Here is a 19505-nt window from a genome sequence, read left to right as displayed (position 1 = left end):
TACGAAGATTCCACGGGGCCGGCCTGGAAAAGATCCTTCCGCCAGGCATAACAACGCTGCACGGAAGGGTCTCTCCAGCAATTCCCCCCTCCCCTCTTGTAACGGCACAAAGATAGGTTGCTGAAGACAGAGCAAGCTTAGAAATTGTAACAATCCCATATTTCAAAGTTAAATTTAGTTATTGCAATCGAAAATTAATTACCTTGAGCAATAGCTGAAAATGGGAAAACGAATGTTTTGTGCCCCGTGTGAGGATCGAACTCACGACCTTCAGATTATGAGACTGACGCGCTACCTACTGCGCTAACGAGGCTCTGAGAGCAAAAGCGCTTACAAACTGCTTATAATAGAGACATGATCAGTTGGTTCTATTTTACGTGTTTAAATTATTTTCCTACATATTGTATAACACAGCTACAGAGAAGTAGCCTTATGTCTTCAGGAAAAGTAGACTCAAAAACTTGTAAAGTCAATACCTTAGAATAACTTTAATCTATGAAAATAAATAATGTAGGTATAACTTGCTATTTGTCAGTGGGTGCAGAGCACCCCCAGTCTTGGACAGAGTGATTGTGTTTGGCATCCCCAATCATTTTGAAATGTTGGTATCTATGAGGAAAGCGCTCAGTTTAAATACTGAGGACTAGAAACTGCATCTTGGCAGAAAAGGTTTTTGGAACAATTAAGGGGAAAAAAACATATCAAACAAACAGGTTAAACTAAGACCATAGGGAGTGGCTGCAATAAGATGGAGCCCAGAAAGGTACATGTGGTCAGGCTTTGTCCAAGTGCCCTTATAAATTTGCAAGCTTCTAATTAAAGGTTTAACTCCAGAATTATCCAGATAAAAGATGATAACATTTCTTAGGCTATACTATAATCTTCCAGATGTGTTTTTGCTTTGTTTTTAATTGTGATTTGGTTAGGTTTTCAAGTGGAATACAAGTTTTTAAAATAAATAAATAATTTGATGTATTTTAAAGGAAGTGGTACAATACAGGGCAAAACTGATCTTCACTATTTTTCTAGCGGGCAAAAAACTCAGATGATATAGCTGTCCTGAGGGGGTTCCTCTTCTGATATTGAGAGCCTGGCTGCTCTGGTGCTTTCAGTCATTTGTGTAACTATAAATAAAGTCTGCCCCCCAAAATGTTCCTTCTCTAAGCCAGTCTTCCCTATGCATCTTCTATCTCTCTTCTTCAGCACACTCTCCACAAACTTCATCCCATTCACACTCCTCCTACTATTTACTATTTCTATAGCACTGAAAAGCGTACGCAGCGCTTTTCATACAATAGACAGTCCCTACTCAGAAGAGCATGCCCACGTTGGTGTCAGCTTATCCTTTGACGCCACTTCCTAGCAGCAGGTCTCAGAATCAGGAACCAGCAGCATGCCCCTTCTTGGAGTCTTATCCAGGAACCACCAGCTTGGAGTCCCCGCTTAGAGAGTCTGTCAGGAACCACAAGCTCTTTTGGGAATGAATTTTGATATTCTTCTGGATTCAGGTCCCATCTGGGAAGATGATGCTTTCTATGCCTCCTGTTCCAGCCTCTTGACCTGAGCATCTCCAAAAAATATCTTCTCGATGTTGCCGTAAGGAAATTCCAGGAACCTTGGCTCCTCGCTGGTGGTCCCCAGAAGGTTTGAGCACCAAGTTGTCTAAGAGGACCAGCGTGCCCCAGATAAGGCTCTAAGCTGGAACATGTGATGAGAACAAATCCCAGTTCTATCAGTTCAGTTTGTCACTGATAGGATCCCTTCGTGGGGTTGCCAGATTTCCTCTATGAAAAAAGAGGAAACCTGGTCCCACCTTCCCCCCTCCCAGCTCCAACCCATTCTGCCTCCAGTTCCACCCCTCACCTTGCCTCCACAAGAACCTCCCCAAGCTTCGGATCGCATATGCACACGCACAGATGATGGCATGGGTAGAGGCCTTCCAGACGCGGCCCTGAGGTTGGAGACTTCCAAAACTCGAAAAAACTGTTAGGTTTTAGAAATCCCTCCGGGCACCCGCTGGAGAGTCTTCTAAAAAGAGGACATGTCCGGGTTTTCCCAGACGTCTGGTAACCCTACACTTTAGGAGCAGAGGTTTTTATTTCGGCATGGGGAACTTTTAATTTCAAGCAGAGCACGCTGAGACATACTGCTTCTCATGTCCCATATACTATAGTGAAATTTAAAATGTTTTTCATTGTTTTCACTTTGGTGAAACGGAGATACTCCGTTCGCCCCCACCTGGAATACTGCGTCCAGCACTGGTCGCCGTACTTGAGGAAGGACACAGTACTACTCGAAAGGGTCCAGAGAAGAGCGACTAAAATAATTAAGGGGCTGGAGGAGTTGCCGTACAGTGAGAGATTAGAGAAACTAGGCCTCTTCTCCCTTGAAAAGAGGAGACTGAGAGGGGACATGATCGAAACATTCAAGGTACTGAAGGGAATAGATTTAGTAGATAAAGACAGATTGTTCACCCTCTCCAAGGTAGAGAGAACGAGAGGGCACTCTGTAAAGTTGAAAGGGGATAGATGCCGTACGAACATAAGGAAATTCTTCTTCACTCAGAGAGTGGTAGAAAACAGGAATGCTCTTCTGGAGGCTGTTATAGGGGAAAACAGCCTCCTAGGAATTCAAGACAAAGTTAGACAAGTTCCTGCTGAACCAGAACAAACGCAGGTAAGGCTAGACTCATTAGGGCACTGGTCTTTGACCTAAGGGCCGCTGTGGAAGCGGACTGCTGGGCAGGATAGACCACTGGTATGACCCAGCAGTGGCAATTCTTATGTTCTTAAAGATAAGTGCTGTGCTCGGTGGTGTAGCGAGGGAGAGAGGCACCCCTCCGCCCCCCGCTCCTTCCCCAATCCCATCTGACGCACGTGTACCCCTTCCCCCGTGCCTCTTGTTGAAGTTGTTGCTCGTGGCAGTCAACAGTGTGCTCCTTGCGACCCCGTCAGCTCTCCCTCTGATGTCACTTCCTACGCACGGCACACGGAAGTGATGTCAGCAGGCGAGCCAATGGGGTTGCGACAAACATGTTGTCACCGCTGCAAACAACAACTTCAACTAGAGGTGGAGGGGAGGAATGAGAAGAGGGTGCCTCCCTCGCTTACTAAACCACCGGCTGTGCTTTTCTCTGTGGCATACAGTATTATTACTAAGGACACTGGAGGTTTTATGATCAATGATTGAAATTTGCTATGGGTCAGTGATACCGCCTAGCATGTTTCCTCCATGAAGTAATTATTTATACAATGAATTGAATGATTTCTATGACAAGATAATTGGGGCCTCCGAGTTTCCAATGTTGTTATGTTTGATTTTAATAGACCAGCGGTTCTTAAATCTGTCCTAGGGGACTCCAGCCAGTTGGGTTTTTCAAGATATCCCTAATGCAGTGTATCTCAAACCGTGGTGTGCCCTGAGGAGATTCCGGGTGTGCCACGAGAGATTCCAGAATTTTACTTTATTTTTGAAAAGTCCCTTCATAAGTATACACTAGATCAGTGGTTCCCAACCCTGTCCTGGAGGACCACCAGGCCAATCGGGTTTTCAGGTTACCCCTAATGAATATGCATGAGAGAGATTTGCATATAATGGATGTGACAGGCATGCAAATCTGCTCCGTGCATATTAATTAGGGCTAGCCTGAAAACCCAATTGGCCTGGTGGTCCTCCAGGACAGGGTTGGGAACCACTGCACTAGATGACATGTACATCACTTATGCAAGAGTCTGTCAAAGTTATGAATGTGTGCTTAAGGATGCAACCGTCCAGACAAGCATCATTCTTTGACATGATTGGTCCTTGAAAAGTAACGGCAAGTAATTTTATTTTTTTATGCAATAGCTATCCTAACTTGAGCAACAAAGCAAACAAGCCTTTGTTACCATTTGGATCTTCTTATCTTTGCAAACTTAGATTTTCTACTCCGACAGAAATAAAAAAAAAAAAAAAAGAACGATTGCACATGGTGGATGATGAAATGTATGTTTGCTTGTTGAATATCGAGCTGCGTTTTGAGTTAATTTGCACTCAAAAAACAAGCACATCCATTGCATTGATTAGTAATTCTATTCTATTTACTTTAGTTTCACTCTTATTACAATTACTCATACATACGTAGCTTACAGAACGTTACATAAATAACTCAAATTTAATTTTTTGTTGGTTTTGCAATTTTATAATTTCAATTTTAAGGTGCTGTGAAAAACATTTGTTCTGTTTAGTATGCCATAGGTTTGAGAGATACTGCCCTAATGAATATATACAAGGCAGATTTGCATGCCTATAACTTCTATCATATCTGCCTCATGCATATTCATTATATATACCTTAAATTAAAAAAAAGCTATTTTAACACTCTATTCATAACATTCATCATTAATCATTAATTTAAATATAAAATACTTTTATTAAGTAATCTTAAACATATCTCATATAACGTCACCATACATATAGAGCCCACCCAGTTCATACATTACCTATAAAATCCCCTTAAAAAAACGTTCATGAAATGTTCACCCATCACTTGGGTATAGCAGCAATCAAATAGCACCAATATCCAGAAATCAGCAAACAAAATGCTTGGGTTCAAAGTTCTCACTCATAAATATTCATCATTTGCTTCAATTGCACTTATCCTAACGTTCTTCCGGAGGGCCTCTGTACATATGCGTACGTTGATGTGATGACATCACACGCATGTGCACATGAGCATCATGTCATCATGTCGACATTAACGCACGCACGGAGGCCTTATAGACGTGGACTGGAGCTCGGGGAAGCAGATGCGAGACTCGTGGGGGCAGAACAGGGCAGAACCAGGTGTCCTCTGTTTTTTTAAAGAGGAAATGTGGTAACCCTACATTTTCTACCTAGAGAAATCAGATGTTATGCAATCTTGTATCCCGCTAAATTTTCATTAATTAGAGTTCTAGGCAGATTACAGGCAACATACTATTACATAGAATTTTGTATGAAGTTAAATATGTTACAAGCCATGCAGCATTAGTTAATTCTCCCATTTGTATTAAATGTGAGAAAGCTCCGAATACGCTATCTCATGCATTGTGGCAATGTACTCTTTCTGGTCTGCCATCCTATTATATCTAGCTGCTGCTTGTGGGGTATATGGACAAAGTAGATGCATTTTATTTCAAAAGGCTTGCATGATTAGTCACAAATGTATTTTGCAAAATTGGTTACAGAAAGATCCTCCTAGTTTTTGGCATTGAAAAAATCAACTCCATCGTTTAATTTTTGAAAATTTGGGATCCATATATTCAAAATCTTTCCTCTAGAGCAAGAAGTATGATTATTAATATTTAACATTGAAACTTTGGAAACATTTTTAGCATCACAATAACTGGTAATATGTGTCATCTTCCATTCAAGGGGGGAGAACTGGGGGGGGAGTGCAGGGGTAGGATGGAATAGGTCATATAGAAATGTATATTGAAGGAATGATAGAAGTATGTATGTTTATTTCATAATTTATTATAATTTGATTAATTACTTAAATACAATGTGAATAAGGGGAAGGGAGGTGGGGGGAGTAGGGGGGTTGATGTGGGTCATAAGGAAATATATTTTGGAGGAATGATAGAGATACGTATGGAAATATCATAATTGTGAATCTATTTGAAATGAAAAACTATTTGTATTAGATTATATTTCCTTCAATAAAATGTTATAAATTAAATATGTTACAAAGAATTATACATTCTACATAAGGTTGTCAAATCATACATGTCAGGTGATTTACCCAGTTAAAAAAAAAGGGTTGACAATATTGGTTACAGAAAGATCCTCCTAGTTATTGGCATTGGAGGAATCAATTCTATCGTTTAATTTTATTTGAGGTTTGGGAGGTTCGTAAATTTCCTAGAAGAACACATTTATTTTTAAAAATGTGGGACCCTTATATACAAAAATTATCCTTGAAAGCAAGAAGTATGATTCGTAATACTTTATATTAAAGCTATGTAAATGTCATCTTTTATTCTAGGGTAGGGAAGAAATAGGAAGAATGATTTAATATGTGTTAAATTACTTGAACTGTATTTCTGTTTAATTCATTTATTATAATGTAATAATATTAAAACAAAGGGGGTAGAGGATAAGGGGGGTTGGAAATTGAGGGAATATATTGAGAGATGCATTAGGTAATTTGAAAAATGTATTTTGAAGGAATGATGAACATTTATTAGAAATTAATATGGTAAATTTAAATGCAATGACTATTTCACTGTATTATATTATTATGTATTTATTGTATTTCTTCAATAAAATGTTATAAATTATAAAAAAGGGTTGAAAACCTATCAATTGCTAGGATGAACAGAAGCAAAGATTAGTGTTGTCCACTTTGCAGCCACATCCCAACGCCGTATTTCATAGCAATCTTACAGGTTGCAACGCAAAAGGCTAAACGGTCAACGTCAAGAACGCGTCCAACGGACGCCCCTTCCCGGCTACCACGTGACCTCGCCCTCGCGCGCGCGCACGTCCCTCGACGCCGCGGCGGGCGCCGGGCGTCCCTTCTGACGCGACGCGTGACGTCGGCGGGTCAGCTGACCGTTGTCTCGTCGCTGGCCGAGCCTCAGACGGGCGGCGGGCGCTGCTGTTGTCGTCCTCGCCGTGTCCTACGAGAGAGCGCCCGTGCCGCCGCCATGCCCTCGGAGAAGAGCTTCAAGCAGAGGAGGACGCTGGGTAAGCGACCCCTCGGAGGGGGAGCCCAAAGCCGGGCCTTGACACCCCCCCACCCTCCGCGTCGTTTCTCCTGGGGAGGGGCGTTGGAGGCTCTTTCAAGTGAAAGGAATTTCGAGTTGTTCTCATCAAAAGTAGTTTGGTGGGGGCTGGTCCCCCCCCCCCAGTCGAGGGCGAAGCGAATTGTTGCTAGAAACCTTCCTGGGGGGGGGGGGGTTGCTGACATTCATTACTATTATTACTCTGCTGCATAGGGACACCTGAAGGAAATAAGGTTTTCTACCTTCCTGTTCCTCAGCAGAGCCTGTTAGCTGAGAGGACCCCCCCACCTACCCCCCCTTCTTTTTAAGGGGCAGAAATATTAGCTTGCTGAATGGTGTCAGCCAATTGTTGGGATAAGAGTGCAGTGTTGACACAAACTGGAACTGGAAGATTTGGGGGGGGGGGGGAGGGAGGGGCGAGGACTGAGAAATAAGAGAGTGCATTGAAAGGGGATTGGCGAGTGGCAGGGGTCTTCCCTGGCTCCATACGGTGTATGCCCACTGCTGTAGCGATGGGTTTCACCCCCTGCGCCTCAAAAAAAAAAAAAAAAAAGGTGGTCATCTTTTTCTGGCATCATGTCCTGGCTTTTGTCTTCCCTCACTGCAGCTTTCCGGAGGGAGGGAGGGAGGCTCCTCTGAGAAATTCCCACTCTCCTTTGCCTTTTCCCTTGCGTTTGGGGGGGGGGGGTCTTTAAGGGGCTGACTGGCGATGAATCAGTATGCAGCATTTCCAGATTACCCTTTGCCGAGCCACTTTCCTGTAAAATGGAACTAGACAAAACAAATACACCAGCAGTAATGCACTATGGGCCAATTCAGGGTTTTCGGACACAAACATGCCCTGCTTGCTTGGCAAGATGCCCTAAAGATTTTTCCTTTTAGATACAGTACTAAAGGGGAGAATATTTATAGTTTGTGGATACTGAATTAAAATTAGTCATTCTTTTTGGTTTGGGGGGGGGGGGGTCTTGTGATTGCATTATGCTTATTTTTAATAATATACATCAAGGCCCTGGGAGAGAAAGTCTTATTCCTTTGCAGTTTGCATACTCATATTGAGCAAAAATGAAATTTGAAGAGGTGGGGTTTTTCTATTTTACTCAGCAGATTTCTATTCCCTCTGAGATGGACTTTGCCTTCATGAATATTTGTTGCGAAATATCTGGGATTCCCCCTTATTTTATAGATCAATCTCTTAATTCTGCTTAGTGATTGCAACTGCTTAGTGACAGCCGTGGGCCACAAACTATAGCTTCCTAACTTAGGCCATTAGGTGTTACTGTTGAGCAACAACAAAGTCTCCCCCTCTGGTTTACTCCCACCAGAGCTCTGAGCACTGATCCCACACATTTCTTACTGGCACAGGGTGCAGAAACTGAGCTTGGGAGTCAAACTCAGGACATTGTACAGCATGAGCCATCCAGAATCCCAGCCTTTGAAATGCAAGACTTCCCTGCATAGTTTTACCTTAGCCATAGATGACCAGGTCTTGTGATATTTATGACTAACTTGTCTGTCTTGTTGTTTTAATCTGAAAGGCACTAGTTTGACTTCCTGAAGTCTCAAGTGCTATCCCAAAAGTTGTAATACTCCACCCTCTGCAACGACTCTTCCAATAAGAATGCATTGTCATCATAATTAGCTGAATGTTGACAATGGTTATATTGACATAATTATAGATCAGCCTCTCAAAAATGCATTAAGGAAGCATTGGGTTCAAGCCATGTCATTTCCAGATTGTTTATGATGCCAGATCAGGTGTCCTCATCTGTAATGCTTGCACATGTTTGGGAATTTAGTATCTCCCACACTTGTCTTTTCCCTTTAATTTCCCACAGTGATTGTGTGCACATGGCTTGAAGACCTACAACCACAGTCTTGTATGGTCTGCATGCTGGAATCAGAATTTTCTGGGGTACTGTACAGCAGTGGTTCTCAAACCAGTCCAGGGGAACCATCGACCAGCCAGATTTTATTTATCTATCTATCTATATATACCACTTATATCCTGAGTGGTTTACATTCAGGTACTTTATCATATTTCCCTATCTGTCCCGGTGGGCTCAAACTCTATCTAGTGTACCTGGGGCAATGGGGGGATCAAGTGACCTGCCCAGGGTCACAAGGAACAGCGAGGGATTTGAACCCCCAACCTCAGGATGCTGAGGTTGTAGCTCTAACCCCTGCTCCACACATCCCTATTATCTAACTTGCCTATAATAAACTCATGCATAGTCAGGGATATCCTGATACCTTGACTGGCAGTCAGGTTTGGGAACCAGTGCTGTATATGTCAACAAAACATAGTAGATGATGATGAAAAACACCGATTGGCCTGTGCAGTCTTCCTAGTTGATGCTGTCCACAGTGCTTAAGCTATATCCCAGCCTCCAGCATAGAGGCTTGACCTGTAGCTTTAGAAAAGTTTGTTTTATTTACAGATAAAGTTAGCTTGTTTTTGATTTTGTGTTTTATTTCTTAAAGCGATTGAAATGGTGTACAGTAGGTATTTTTCTGTCCCTGGAAGGGTCACAATTTAAGGCAGTGGCGGGTTAAGTGATTTCCCCGAGGTCACAAGGAGCAGTGTGGGATTTCAAGTCTGGCTTTCCTGGTTCCCAGCTTGATGCAACCATTAGGCCATTCCTGGTATCTGATATTTTTAAGTCCCCTTGATATTCAGCCAGTGTTACTTCTGGATATTTAATGCTGGGCCCTGTCTGGGCTTCAGCACTAAGTATTCGGTTTGTGTTACACAGGATATCAGAAGCTTACACAGCTCTGCGCAGAAGATAATCCAGCAGAAAGATGGACGAAGGAGGAGCTGAGCCTAGGAGAACACTTTTATAAAATAACATAGTCCCCAAGGGATGAGGTGTAGCAGGAGCCTGATTGTACAGATTAAATCAGGAATAGCCAAACTGTAGAGAATTTCTGGCTTTCCATTCAAGAAACAATTGCTCTGCATCTTACAAAAATCCTTTAAAAAAACTATTCCTACAAGGTAGGGCTGAGCTCAGAAACTGAAGAGGGTTTTGGTTTTTATTTCTGCTCCTGGGAATCAAATTTCACTCTTCCATTATCTCCTCCTTAGAGAGCCCTACCCAAAGCCACGGAAGCTTTAATGCAGAGGAGCCTTGGAGACCTGACTGCCTCCAGCTAAGCTCTTTTATTCCTGTCTTGTGCAGCTTTTGCAACACACACACAATTTCTGCTCAGGCCATCCACGTCAGTGATTGCCATAGTCTTCCCAAACCAGCGTCGGTGTTGGCACTCAGCTAAATGGCTGACTTGGACACACAGACTAGCCTGCGGAGGCGAATAGATTCTGACTAGATGTTCACATCAAGGTTTGATTTGGAGTGCTGCAGGGGTCTGTACTGGGAGTGGTACTATTTAACTTATTTATAAATGATCTGGAAATTGGAACGAGTGAGGTGATTAAATTTGCAGATGACATTAAACTGTTCAAAATTGTTAAAACGCGTGCGGATTGTGAAAAATTGCAGGCGGACCTTAGGAAATTGGAAGACTGGGTATCCAAATGGCAGATGAAATTTAATGTGGACAAATGCAAAGTGAAGCACATTGGGAAGAATAACCTGAATCACAGTTACCGGATGCTAGGGCCCTCCTTGGGGATTAGCGCCCAAGAAAAGGATCTGGGTGTCGTCATAGGCAATATGATGAAATCTTCTGCCCAATGTGCAGCGGCGGCCAAAAAAGCAAATAGGATGCTAGGAATTATTAAAAAAGGGATGGATAACAAGACTTAAGAATGTTATAATGCCCCTGTATCGCTGCATGGTATGACATTATCTTTTTTACTGTGACGAACTTGTAGTGCATTTCAGAGATTCACTGGTGTGCTACCAAACGCTATTTTTCCAGGCTTCTTTTTGTGATATATTTCTTTTTATCTTTATTACCATGGACCCCTGATGAAGGTTGTCCGAAACACGGACCGTGTTGGGTCCCCTGTCTGGTAAAAGGTTTTTAGTTAAGATTTATTAATAAATTTGCCTGCACCGTGTACAAGTCTGCAGTTTTGGTTTGTTTGCTCTGGTCTGTTTTTTCACTGCAGACGAAGTTGGACCTTTGGTTCTTTTGTTGTTTTGTTGCTATGACATTATCTGGAGTATTGCGTTCAGTTCTGGTCTCCTTATCTCAAAGAAAGATATAGTGGCGCTAAAAAAGGTTCAAAGAAGAGCAACCAAGATGATAAAGGGGTTGGAACTCCTTTCGTATGAGGAAAGACTAAAACTGTTAGGGCTGTTCAGCTTGGAAAAGAGACGGCTGAGGAGAGATATGATTGAAGTAAAATCCTGAGTGGAGTAGAACGGGTACAAGTGGATCGATTTTTCACTCCATCAAACATTACAAAGACTAGGGGACACTCGAAGTTACAGGGAAATACTTTTAAAACCAATTGGAGGAAATTTTTTTCACTTAGAGAATAGTTAAGCTCTGGAACGCGTTGCAAGAAGGATGTGGTAAGAGCGGATAGCGTAGCTGATTTCAAGAAAGGTTTGGACAAGTTCCTGGAGGAAAAGTCTGTTATTGAGAAAGACACAGGGGTAGCCACTGCTTGCCCTGTGGCAGTAGAATGGAATATTGCTACACCTTGGGTTTTGGCCAGGTACTGGTGACCTGGATTGGCCACTGTGGGAGCGGGCTACTGTGCTTGATGGACCATTGGTCTGACCCAGTGAGGCTATTCTTATGTTCTTATCTGTGGGGTTGATGGACACTGAACTTTTTAGCATCACAAGATATGAGTAGATTAAAAGAGGAAAGTACAAGTGGTAATCTGGTCCAATCCCTGCATAGAGACACTCACTCGGGTCTACTACCGATTTAGAATATGGGACGTGGTGGGGACCTTTTCTCTCTCTCTCGCTCTGAACAGTTTACTTGAATTCAGGTACTCAAGCATTTTGCCCTGTCTTTCCCAATCTATCTAATGTACCTGGGCAATGGGGGGGACCACGTGACTTGCCCATTCACATGTCAGGAGATAGAACAAGAGCTTGGAAAGTGACATGACATCCAGAAAAGACCTAATGGCCTGATTACAGTTGGGGGGAGAAAATATGCAGTGTGATGCAACCTCTGAGAATAAGTTCCTTTTTTTTCTCCTACTACTTAGATTCTATATAGTAGAAAAGACAGGTGTTTGTACCCCTAAGACCTTCTCTTCTGGGTATTGTCTCCAAATGGGTTAATTTTGTGCACACTGTGACCTGGATGAACTTCACCCCAAGCCAGGGTATGCTGGACATGACCTCTTCCGGTGATGAACACGCACAGGTCAATATTTTAATTTGACGGTCAGTGTTTAAACACTGCCAATGGTGCCCCTCTTTGGATAAGTCGCAACTGTCCTGCGCACGGTCCTGACCTTATCAGATAGTGTGGAGGCAGGCTGTAAAGATATTAAGGAAATTATCTGCCATTTTCTGGATGATAATTTTTGAATATTGTGTCCTTGGTACTGTAAAGATTCTCTGTTAGGGTAGCACAAGGCAGCTTTTAGGAACATTTATTTTATCCGAATTGGTTACAGAGCAGTGTACAGAACCAATAATTTCGTACCTGGAAACTAGAAAAAACCCAAACCAACGTGTTTTTGTCTTACTAGATTTATTATTTTATTTTGTGCTATACAACTGTAGAGTGTAAAATGAGGATAAGTGAAAAATGAGATGGAAATTCAACTATAAGACCAGGCTGTCTGGAGGGGTTAGAAAGGCCATCCTACTAGTGCAAAGGCTTGATTAAAAAGTCAGCTTTTCTCTCTGGCTGTGAATTTCCTCTCTAAATGAAGACCTAAGGGCAGTGAGTTCCAAGTGAGCGTGCCAAGGAACTAAGAGCCCCTTTTCAAAGTCAAGGAAGGGATGCTGCCATGGTAAAGGCACTGAAGCCCATTCAATTCCTATGGGCTTCAGTACATCTACTGCAGAAAGATCGTTACAGTGGCTTTGTAAAAATGGCCCTAAAAGCAGTAGCAGATGAGGAGTCCAGCCTTAGCAGGTAACTGAAGGAATGACTATATGGTTAGCCTTACAAGATTGCAGACCTTGAGCTGTTAAGGTAAAAAAAAATGGAAGACTGATATGTTGGAATCTCCGAGTAACATAGAAACATGATGGCAGATAAAGGCCAAATGGCTCATCCAGAGGATCCACTATCTCCTCCTCTCCCCATTGGCTAAGGCTCTTTACACCTGCATTGTGATGTCATAGAGCTTTATAGTTATAGAAACATAGAAACCTGATGGCAGATAAAGGCCAAATGGCTCATCCAGAGGATCCACTATCTCCTCCTCTCCCTATTGGCTAAGGCTCTTTACACCTGCATTGTGAGGTCATAGAACTTTAGTAACATAGAAACATGATGGCAGATAAAGGCCAAATGACTCATGCAGTCTGCCCATCTGCAGAATCAACTATCTCCTCTTCTCCGTAAGAGATCCCATGAGAGAAACATGATGGCTGTCTAAAATGTTATCATCTTAAACCTGTAAAGCTGCCCTAACAGAGAACCTTCCCATCTGCTATGGGATGTGACCATTTGGCATCATAAAATCGTTTAACAGGTATATTTTGAAAAAGTTGTAAATGTTTTTAACTGTTTAAGGGGACCCCTGCCAGGAGAGAGTAGTCCAACTTGTTAATGACAAAGAGCATGCAATAATGGTTTAAAACCAGTGGTTTCCAAACCTGTCCTGGGGGGGCCTCAGCCAGTTGAATTTTCTGAATATTCAGAGTATGCAAGAGAGAAATATGTATGCAAATCAGTCTGGTCTCCAGGGTTTAACCATTTTTTCTTGAAGTGTCCTGTGGCTTTCTGGTAATTTGCTGGAACCAAAGTAGAGATTCTTTTAGTACATCATCCTTGACTCCATTCAAATAGCATTAGGTAGTAATATGTCCTGTTTAACAAGGTTTCTGCCCATACAGCCTTCATAGGAAAAAGCTTTAGCTTAGTGAACCAGCATTCAATTGTTCCATCACACTATAATCCTGTCATTACAATATGGTTTCCTACTTATGTCATTGGAGTGACTTAAAATTGCTTTCTTTGCGGGAGTGGGAGTGCGTAATCCTGCTACTCCCCTGATATTGATGGGTGACCTTAACCAGGTGCTGGACCCACCCATGGATAGAACGGGCCTGGGGCCCTCCCAATCCTGTGGTCCTTTGTGTGATACTTTAGATTTGATTGACCCGTGGCGAGTAAAGCATCCCACGGAACGAGATTATACACATCAGTCGCGGGCCCATCATACGTTCTCTCGCATAGATTACATATTGACATCTGATTTTTTTCCCTAAAATTCGCTCCTCAGAGGTGGGACCCCTTTCGGTGTCAGATCACTGCCCAATTTGGATTGACGTTTTGAGTGGTATAGACATTAGATCTGGCTAGTATCTTGATAAATGGTACCCGCACCTCCATATTTAGTATAGCGCGTGGAACACGTCAGGGCAGCCCACTTTCCCCCTTGCTTTTCTTACTATATTTGGATCCCTTACTGCGCACCATTTTGCGGAATGATGTGTTGCAAGATCTTCTGGAGGGGGTTTCCCAACTACGAGTACTGGCTTATGCTGATGATCTCTTACTTACTTTGGGGTCCCCTAATACCTCTCTTCCAAGGGCCTTAGACCTACTGGACGAATTTAGTATGTATTCGGGTATGAAGCTGAACAAATCCAAATCATTGGTTTTGCCCTTAACCCCGGAGGTGCGAACACAATGGCAGGGTGCTTTCCCGCTAGTATGGGCGACCGGTCACATAACATACTTGGGTATAATGATTTCCCCAGATCCTGCCTGCTTGTATTCCCTTAACATTGATCCCCTGATTGTAACAACGGTGCACAGACTGGAGAACTGGCAGGTCTTTCCTTTATCAGGTAAAATAGCATTGTATAATATGGTGTTGGTGCCCCAGTGGCTTTATGTATTTCAAATGATCCCTGTATTGCTGTCTGCCCGTCACGATAAACTGCTTGGGAAGAGTCTGCAAAAGTTTTTGTAGAATGGGAGGAGGGCTCGTTTGTCCCTGTCTCACCTGGCCCGCCCTCGGGACCGAGGCGGTTTTGGTCTCCGCAGCCTTAGGTTGTTGTCTTGGGCGTGTCAGATGAGACACTTGAATGAGTGGTTTCGAGATACTGGACATTTTTCTGCTACTGCTCCGGAGCTCTTTCTTTGTGCTCCTTATCAATTTAGTTACTTGCTTCATGCTCCTACTTTACTGAAGAGGACTTCAACTGCACGGGACCTTTTCCTCATGCCTTTGAGACGTCTCTGGAAGGCACTGTGCCTCCAACTTCGGATTTCGTACCAGGTGACTCCTTACTTACCATTGAGGGGTAATGGAGCATTTAAAGCGGGACTGGACCCGGAGCCCTCTGGGATATGGGCTATCTAATCAATATCTGTTTCAACTGGTTCACTCCTCGGGATCCTTGAAAACATTCGAGGAACTTCAACGCGACCATGGTTGGAGGTCCACTGACTGGCTTTTGTATCTGCAACTTTCTTCATATGTGACCTCCTTGCCGAGTACATCTCTCACCGATCGATGCATGGAGTCCCTTTCAGAGGCATTGAGTCTATCGGCTCAGGTAATGATCCCGTTGCGCTTTCATTATCGCCATCTCCAAGAACAACTGGGCGAGCCCTCTTATGACTCCATCGCCTTAAGGTGGACCCAGGACTTTCCTTGTGAGGTGACTGCTTCCATGATCCGCAGGGGGACACACCGAGCGGCCTGAGTGACCCTCAACGTACTTTTGTTTGAACTTAATTACAAATTCCTGCATAGGCTATACAGGTCCACTTCTTACCAATTTCATGCTAAAATGTGTGCGTCTGACCAATGTCTTAAATGCCATTACTCACCATCCACGTTGGGTCACCAATTTTGGTCTTGCATCAAGATTACAAACTTTTGGCATTGGCTTAATGTGCATATCCAAGCTATGTAGAATTATAACTTTACCCTAACTCCGATAATGCTATTTTCTCTGGACTGTGTCCCTCTATCAGCGCCTAAGGGATTTCGCAGCTTCTTGTCTACAGCAGTACTGTTGGGAAAAAAGGCGATTTTGCATTGCTGGATTACTGCAGACTCTCCGATGCTATCGCGTTGATGTACGCTAATGATACACCAGACTTCCATGGAGAGGCTTTTGTTTTTTATCCTTGGACACTGAACCGGGACGGTCATTTTGTACTCGTTGGACACCTTTTTGGGACACCTTAACGCCTAGAGCTCGAAGTCACATACTGAATGCTTAGAATTATTTGTAGGAATTGCACCGGATTGGATGTTGGATATGTGTATTACTCTGTGGGGTATTGGGGTTGAGGGAGGGTGGGCGGGATGGGAGGGTTGGGGACGGAACTTGTTTAGGGTGAATTTGTGCTGTAACTGGAATCCATTCTGTTTTTCTTGTACACCTATACAATTCTGTTGGTTGGTAGTTTGGTTATTGAAAATTCAATAAAACATATTTTTTTTTAAAAAAAAATTGCTTTCTTTGGCATGGAGCTTGGTGAGGGAGGCAGATTGTGTTATTGAGCACATGAGGCTTGTCTCTCTAATTGACTGTTATTTTGTCTTCTCTGTCTGTATCAGTGGTCTCAAGCTCGTGGCCCGCCAGGTCCTATTTTGAGGCCCTCTGTATGTTTATCATAATCACAAAAGTCAAATAAAACAGTTTCTTGATCAAATGTCTCTTTAGCTATAAGTGACAATATTATGATTAAGACTTAGCCAAAAGGAAAGACTTAGAAACTATCAAGAGTTTTTGTCATTTCTTTAATAAGACATGAACTCTTTTTCTGAGGGCCTCCAAGTACCTACAAGGATTTGCGTTTGAGACCACTGGTCTATATATTCCACTCCTGCTTGTCTAATATGCTGCTTTGCTTTGGGTGAATTTCTTAAACAAGGAAATAAATAATCTCTTATTTAACTTCTTTACATCCGCGAGGGCATAGTTTTATTTTGAATAGGTTGTACTAGTATTCGTGGGATACGGGAGTGGGGGAAGGAAGAGACAGGGGGTGGGGGAGGTTGAAGGATATATTATTTCCAGGGGCTCTGGATCTGTATTGGTTTAGGATTCTCTTACCTTTAGAGTTATGATTAGATTTGGGAGGGTTTGGGGTAATGGGGGGGAGGGGTGGCACTCTTTTTTTTTTGCCCTAGAAGTATTTGTAAGGCTTCAGATTTACTTGTTTACCCAGCTCCAGCTGTTGTGCTACTGTGTACTTTAATTGTTTGCTGATTTTGTTCTTTAACGAGTTCCAACAGCATATTTTAGCTGGGGGTTGGCTCTTTGTTTATTAGAGGGGGGAGAGGGGTAGTTTTATGGGTATCTGTGATTTTTACAGTACTATATTTCATTTTCCTTGCTGGTTTGTTGCAAATTTCTTGGATGCCTTAATAAAAAACAGATTACAAACTAAGCAAGTCCTAATAAATACAAAAATAATCTAATAAAGACCCCATGGGGAGGTGGCAGCTATGAAGGGATGTGACTCGAGTGTATGATACTTGCCCACTCCAAAACAAAACACAGCATGCAGTGCACCTTACCAATAATAATGCAGGAAAACCTGATGGGAGGAAGCGGGCATCATCTGTAGTCATTTGGAGACACTTCCTTAAAGAGGTATCCTGGTTTTAGGATGTTATATATGTACGGCTGTTGAATAGATCTCTCCAACGTTCTCTTGCAGAGCAGCGAGTCGAGGATGTGCGTCTTATTCGAGAGCAACACCCGACCAAAATACCAGTAAGTCAAGTTTAGCTCATTATTGACTTATTTTTTCTCCTCTAAAGGAACAGAGTGTATGTGAGCTTTTCTTTGCATCAGAAAAATAGCAGAGAGGCCAGAAATTTCGGGTGGCAAAAAAATCCTGAAACAGGACCCAGGCAGCCCTCCATTTTACTTCTAACGGCAGACACACTGGAGATGGAAGAAGGGACCATGCCTCAGCTTTCTTCACCTAAAGACTTGTAATATGATCGTACAAATAATCCAGCTATGCTCAGCAGTGATTTTATCCCTTAAATACTGTATACAGGAGTCACTATCTTTTTCAACTTAGTCCAATAGCATACATTAATCACAATACTTAAAGAGAATTCTCAAATCAGTTTATATAAACCCCTCATTCTCTTTTTCCCTTTTCAGGTTTCAGAAGCGATACTCAGGATGATAGCATTGTATCTTGAGCTTCCATTGCTAAGCTTCTTCATTAGCCCAGATTTAAATATACTGTATAAATTTGACTTATTCTTGTATATATTATTTATATCCTATATAATAAAACACTAGCCGCGCATGCGCACTCAGACCTGCGTGATCTGTGATCCCTGATCTGTGATCCGTAGGTCCGTGGTCAGAGTGCGTATGTGGTGGCCAGATCGGGAAAGCCCAGCTGGCGAACTGCCCCCTCCCGCCCTCACTCACCGCCAAAACCACCACCGCCAAAGCCTCCTCCTTCTCGCCGGCTCACCGGCATTTAAATTGAGAAAAGCACTGCACCGCGCTAACGCTGGCTTTGCCGTCTTCTGTCCATTACGGCCCGCCCTCTCTGACTACTTCCTGTTACCGCTAGGGTTGGCCGCAGTGGATAGAAGACGCCGAAGCCAGCTGTAGCGCGGTGCAGCGCTTTTCTCACAATTTAAATGTGGCGGCTGGAAAGGGGGCGGCGGGAAATGCTGCTTCTGCACAGGGAAGGGTGGGAAATGCTGCTGTTGCACAGGGAAGAGTGGGAAATGCTGCTTCTGCACAGGGAAGTGTGTGTGTGTGGGGGGAAATGCTGTTTCTGGACAGGGAAGGCCAGGAAATGCTGCTGTTGCACAGGGAAGGGTGGGAAATGCTCTTCTGCACAGGGAAGTGTGTGATGGGGGATATGCTGTTTCTTGGCAGGGAAGGCCAGGAAATGCTGCTGTTGCACAGAGAAGGGTGGGAAATGCTGCTTCTGCACAGGGAAGTGTGTGATGGGGGGGGATGCTGTTTCTTGGCAGGGAAGGCCAGGAAATGCTGCTGTTGCACAGGGAAGGGCGGGAAATGCTGCTTCTGCACAGGGAAGTGTGTGTGTGTGTGGGGGGGAAATGCTGTTTCTGGACAGGGAAGGCCAGGAAATGCTGCTGTTGCACAGGGAAGGGTGGAAAATGCTGCTTCTGCACAGGGAAGTGTGTGTGTGTTTAGGAAATGCTGTTTCTGGACAGGGAAGGGTGGGAAATGCTTCTGCACAGGGAAGTGTGTGATGGGGTGGGGGGGAAATGCTGTTTCTTGGCAGGGAAGGCCAGGAAATGCTGCTGTTGCACAGGGAAGGGTGGGAAATGCTGCTTCTGCACAGGGAAGTGTGTGTGGGGAGGGGGGGAAATGCTGTTTCGGGACAGGGAAGGGTGGGAAATGCTGCTTCTGCACAGGGAAGGGTGGGAAATGCTGCTATATTCTAGCACCCGTTAATGTAACGGGCTTAAACACTAGTTTCTAATATTGTTCTTCTTCACTTCATATCCAGAGCTTATTGAAGAACACTTATCTTTCTCTGGAGTTTTGCTCACAGCTCCTTTGTTTAGAATTTGACTCGTAGCCCAGCAGACATTTTAGACTTGAAGGACATTGTCATCCTCTTTCCATCACCGGTCTCTTACGTTTAAGCACCTGTTGTGTGCTTAAATTTATAGAATACTGTGGATTGAGCGAGGAATAAAAAAAA

The 19505-nt window shown here is 43.3% G+C and overlaps 1 protein-coding gene and 1 non-coding gene across 2 annotated transcripts in view; one reads left to right on the top strand and one right to left on the bottom strand.

Annotated features, from left to right (window-relative positions):
- Nucleotides 1-240: 240 nt before the first annotated feature.
- On the bottom strand, nt 241-313 carry TRNAM-CAU. The gene has a single exon. It is a non-coding gene; the product is annotated as a tRNA-Met (tRNA).
- A 6143-nt stretch (nt 314-6456) lies between these two features.
- MAP1LC3B (microtubule associated protein 1 light chain 3 beta) overlaps nt 6457-19505 on the top strand; it is a 51982-nt gene continuing 38933 nt past the window's right edge. Inside the window, exons 1-2 of the mRNA XM_033942186.1 lie at nt 6457-6711; nt 17508-17563. Of these exons, the coding sequence (XP_033798077.1) occupies nt 6672-6711; nt 17508-17563 (96 nt within the window). The 5' untranslated portion in view covers nt 6457-6671. The remainder of the gene's footprint in view (nt 6712-17507; nt 17564-19505) is intronic.

This window comes from Geotrypetes seraphini, chromosome 4, assembly GCF_902459505.1.
Source record: "Geotrypetes seraphini chromosome 4, aGeoSer1.1, whole genome shotgun sequence".
Lineage (NCBI taxonomy): Eukaryota > Metazoa > Chordata > Amphibia > Gymnophiona > Dermophiidae > Geotrypetes > Geotrypetes seraphini.
The sequence above is the reverse complement of the archived record's forward strand: the minus strand, read 5'-3'. Positions and strand labels throughout refer to the sequence as shown.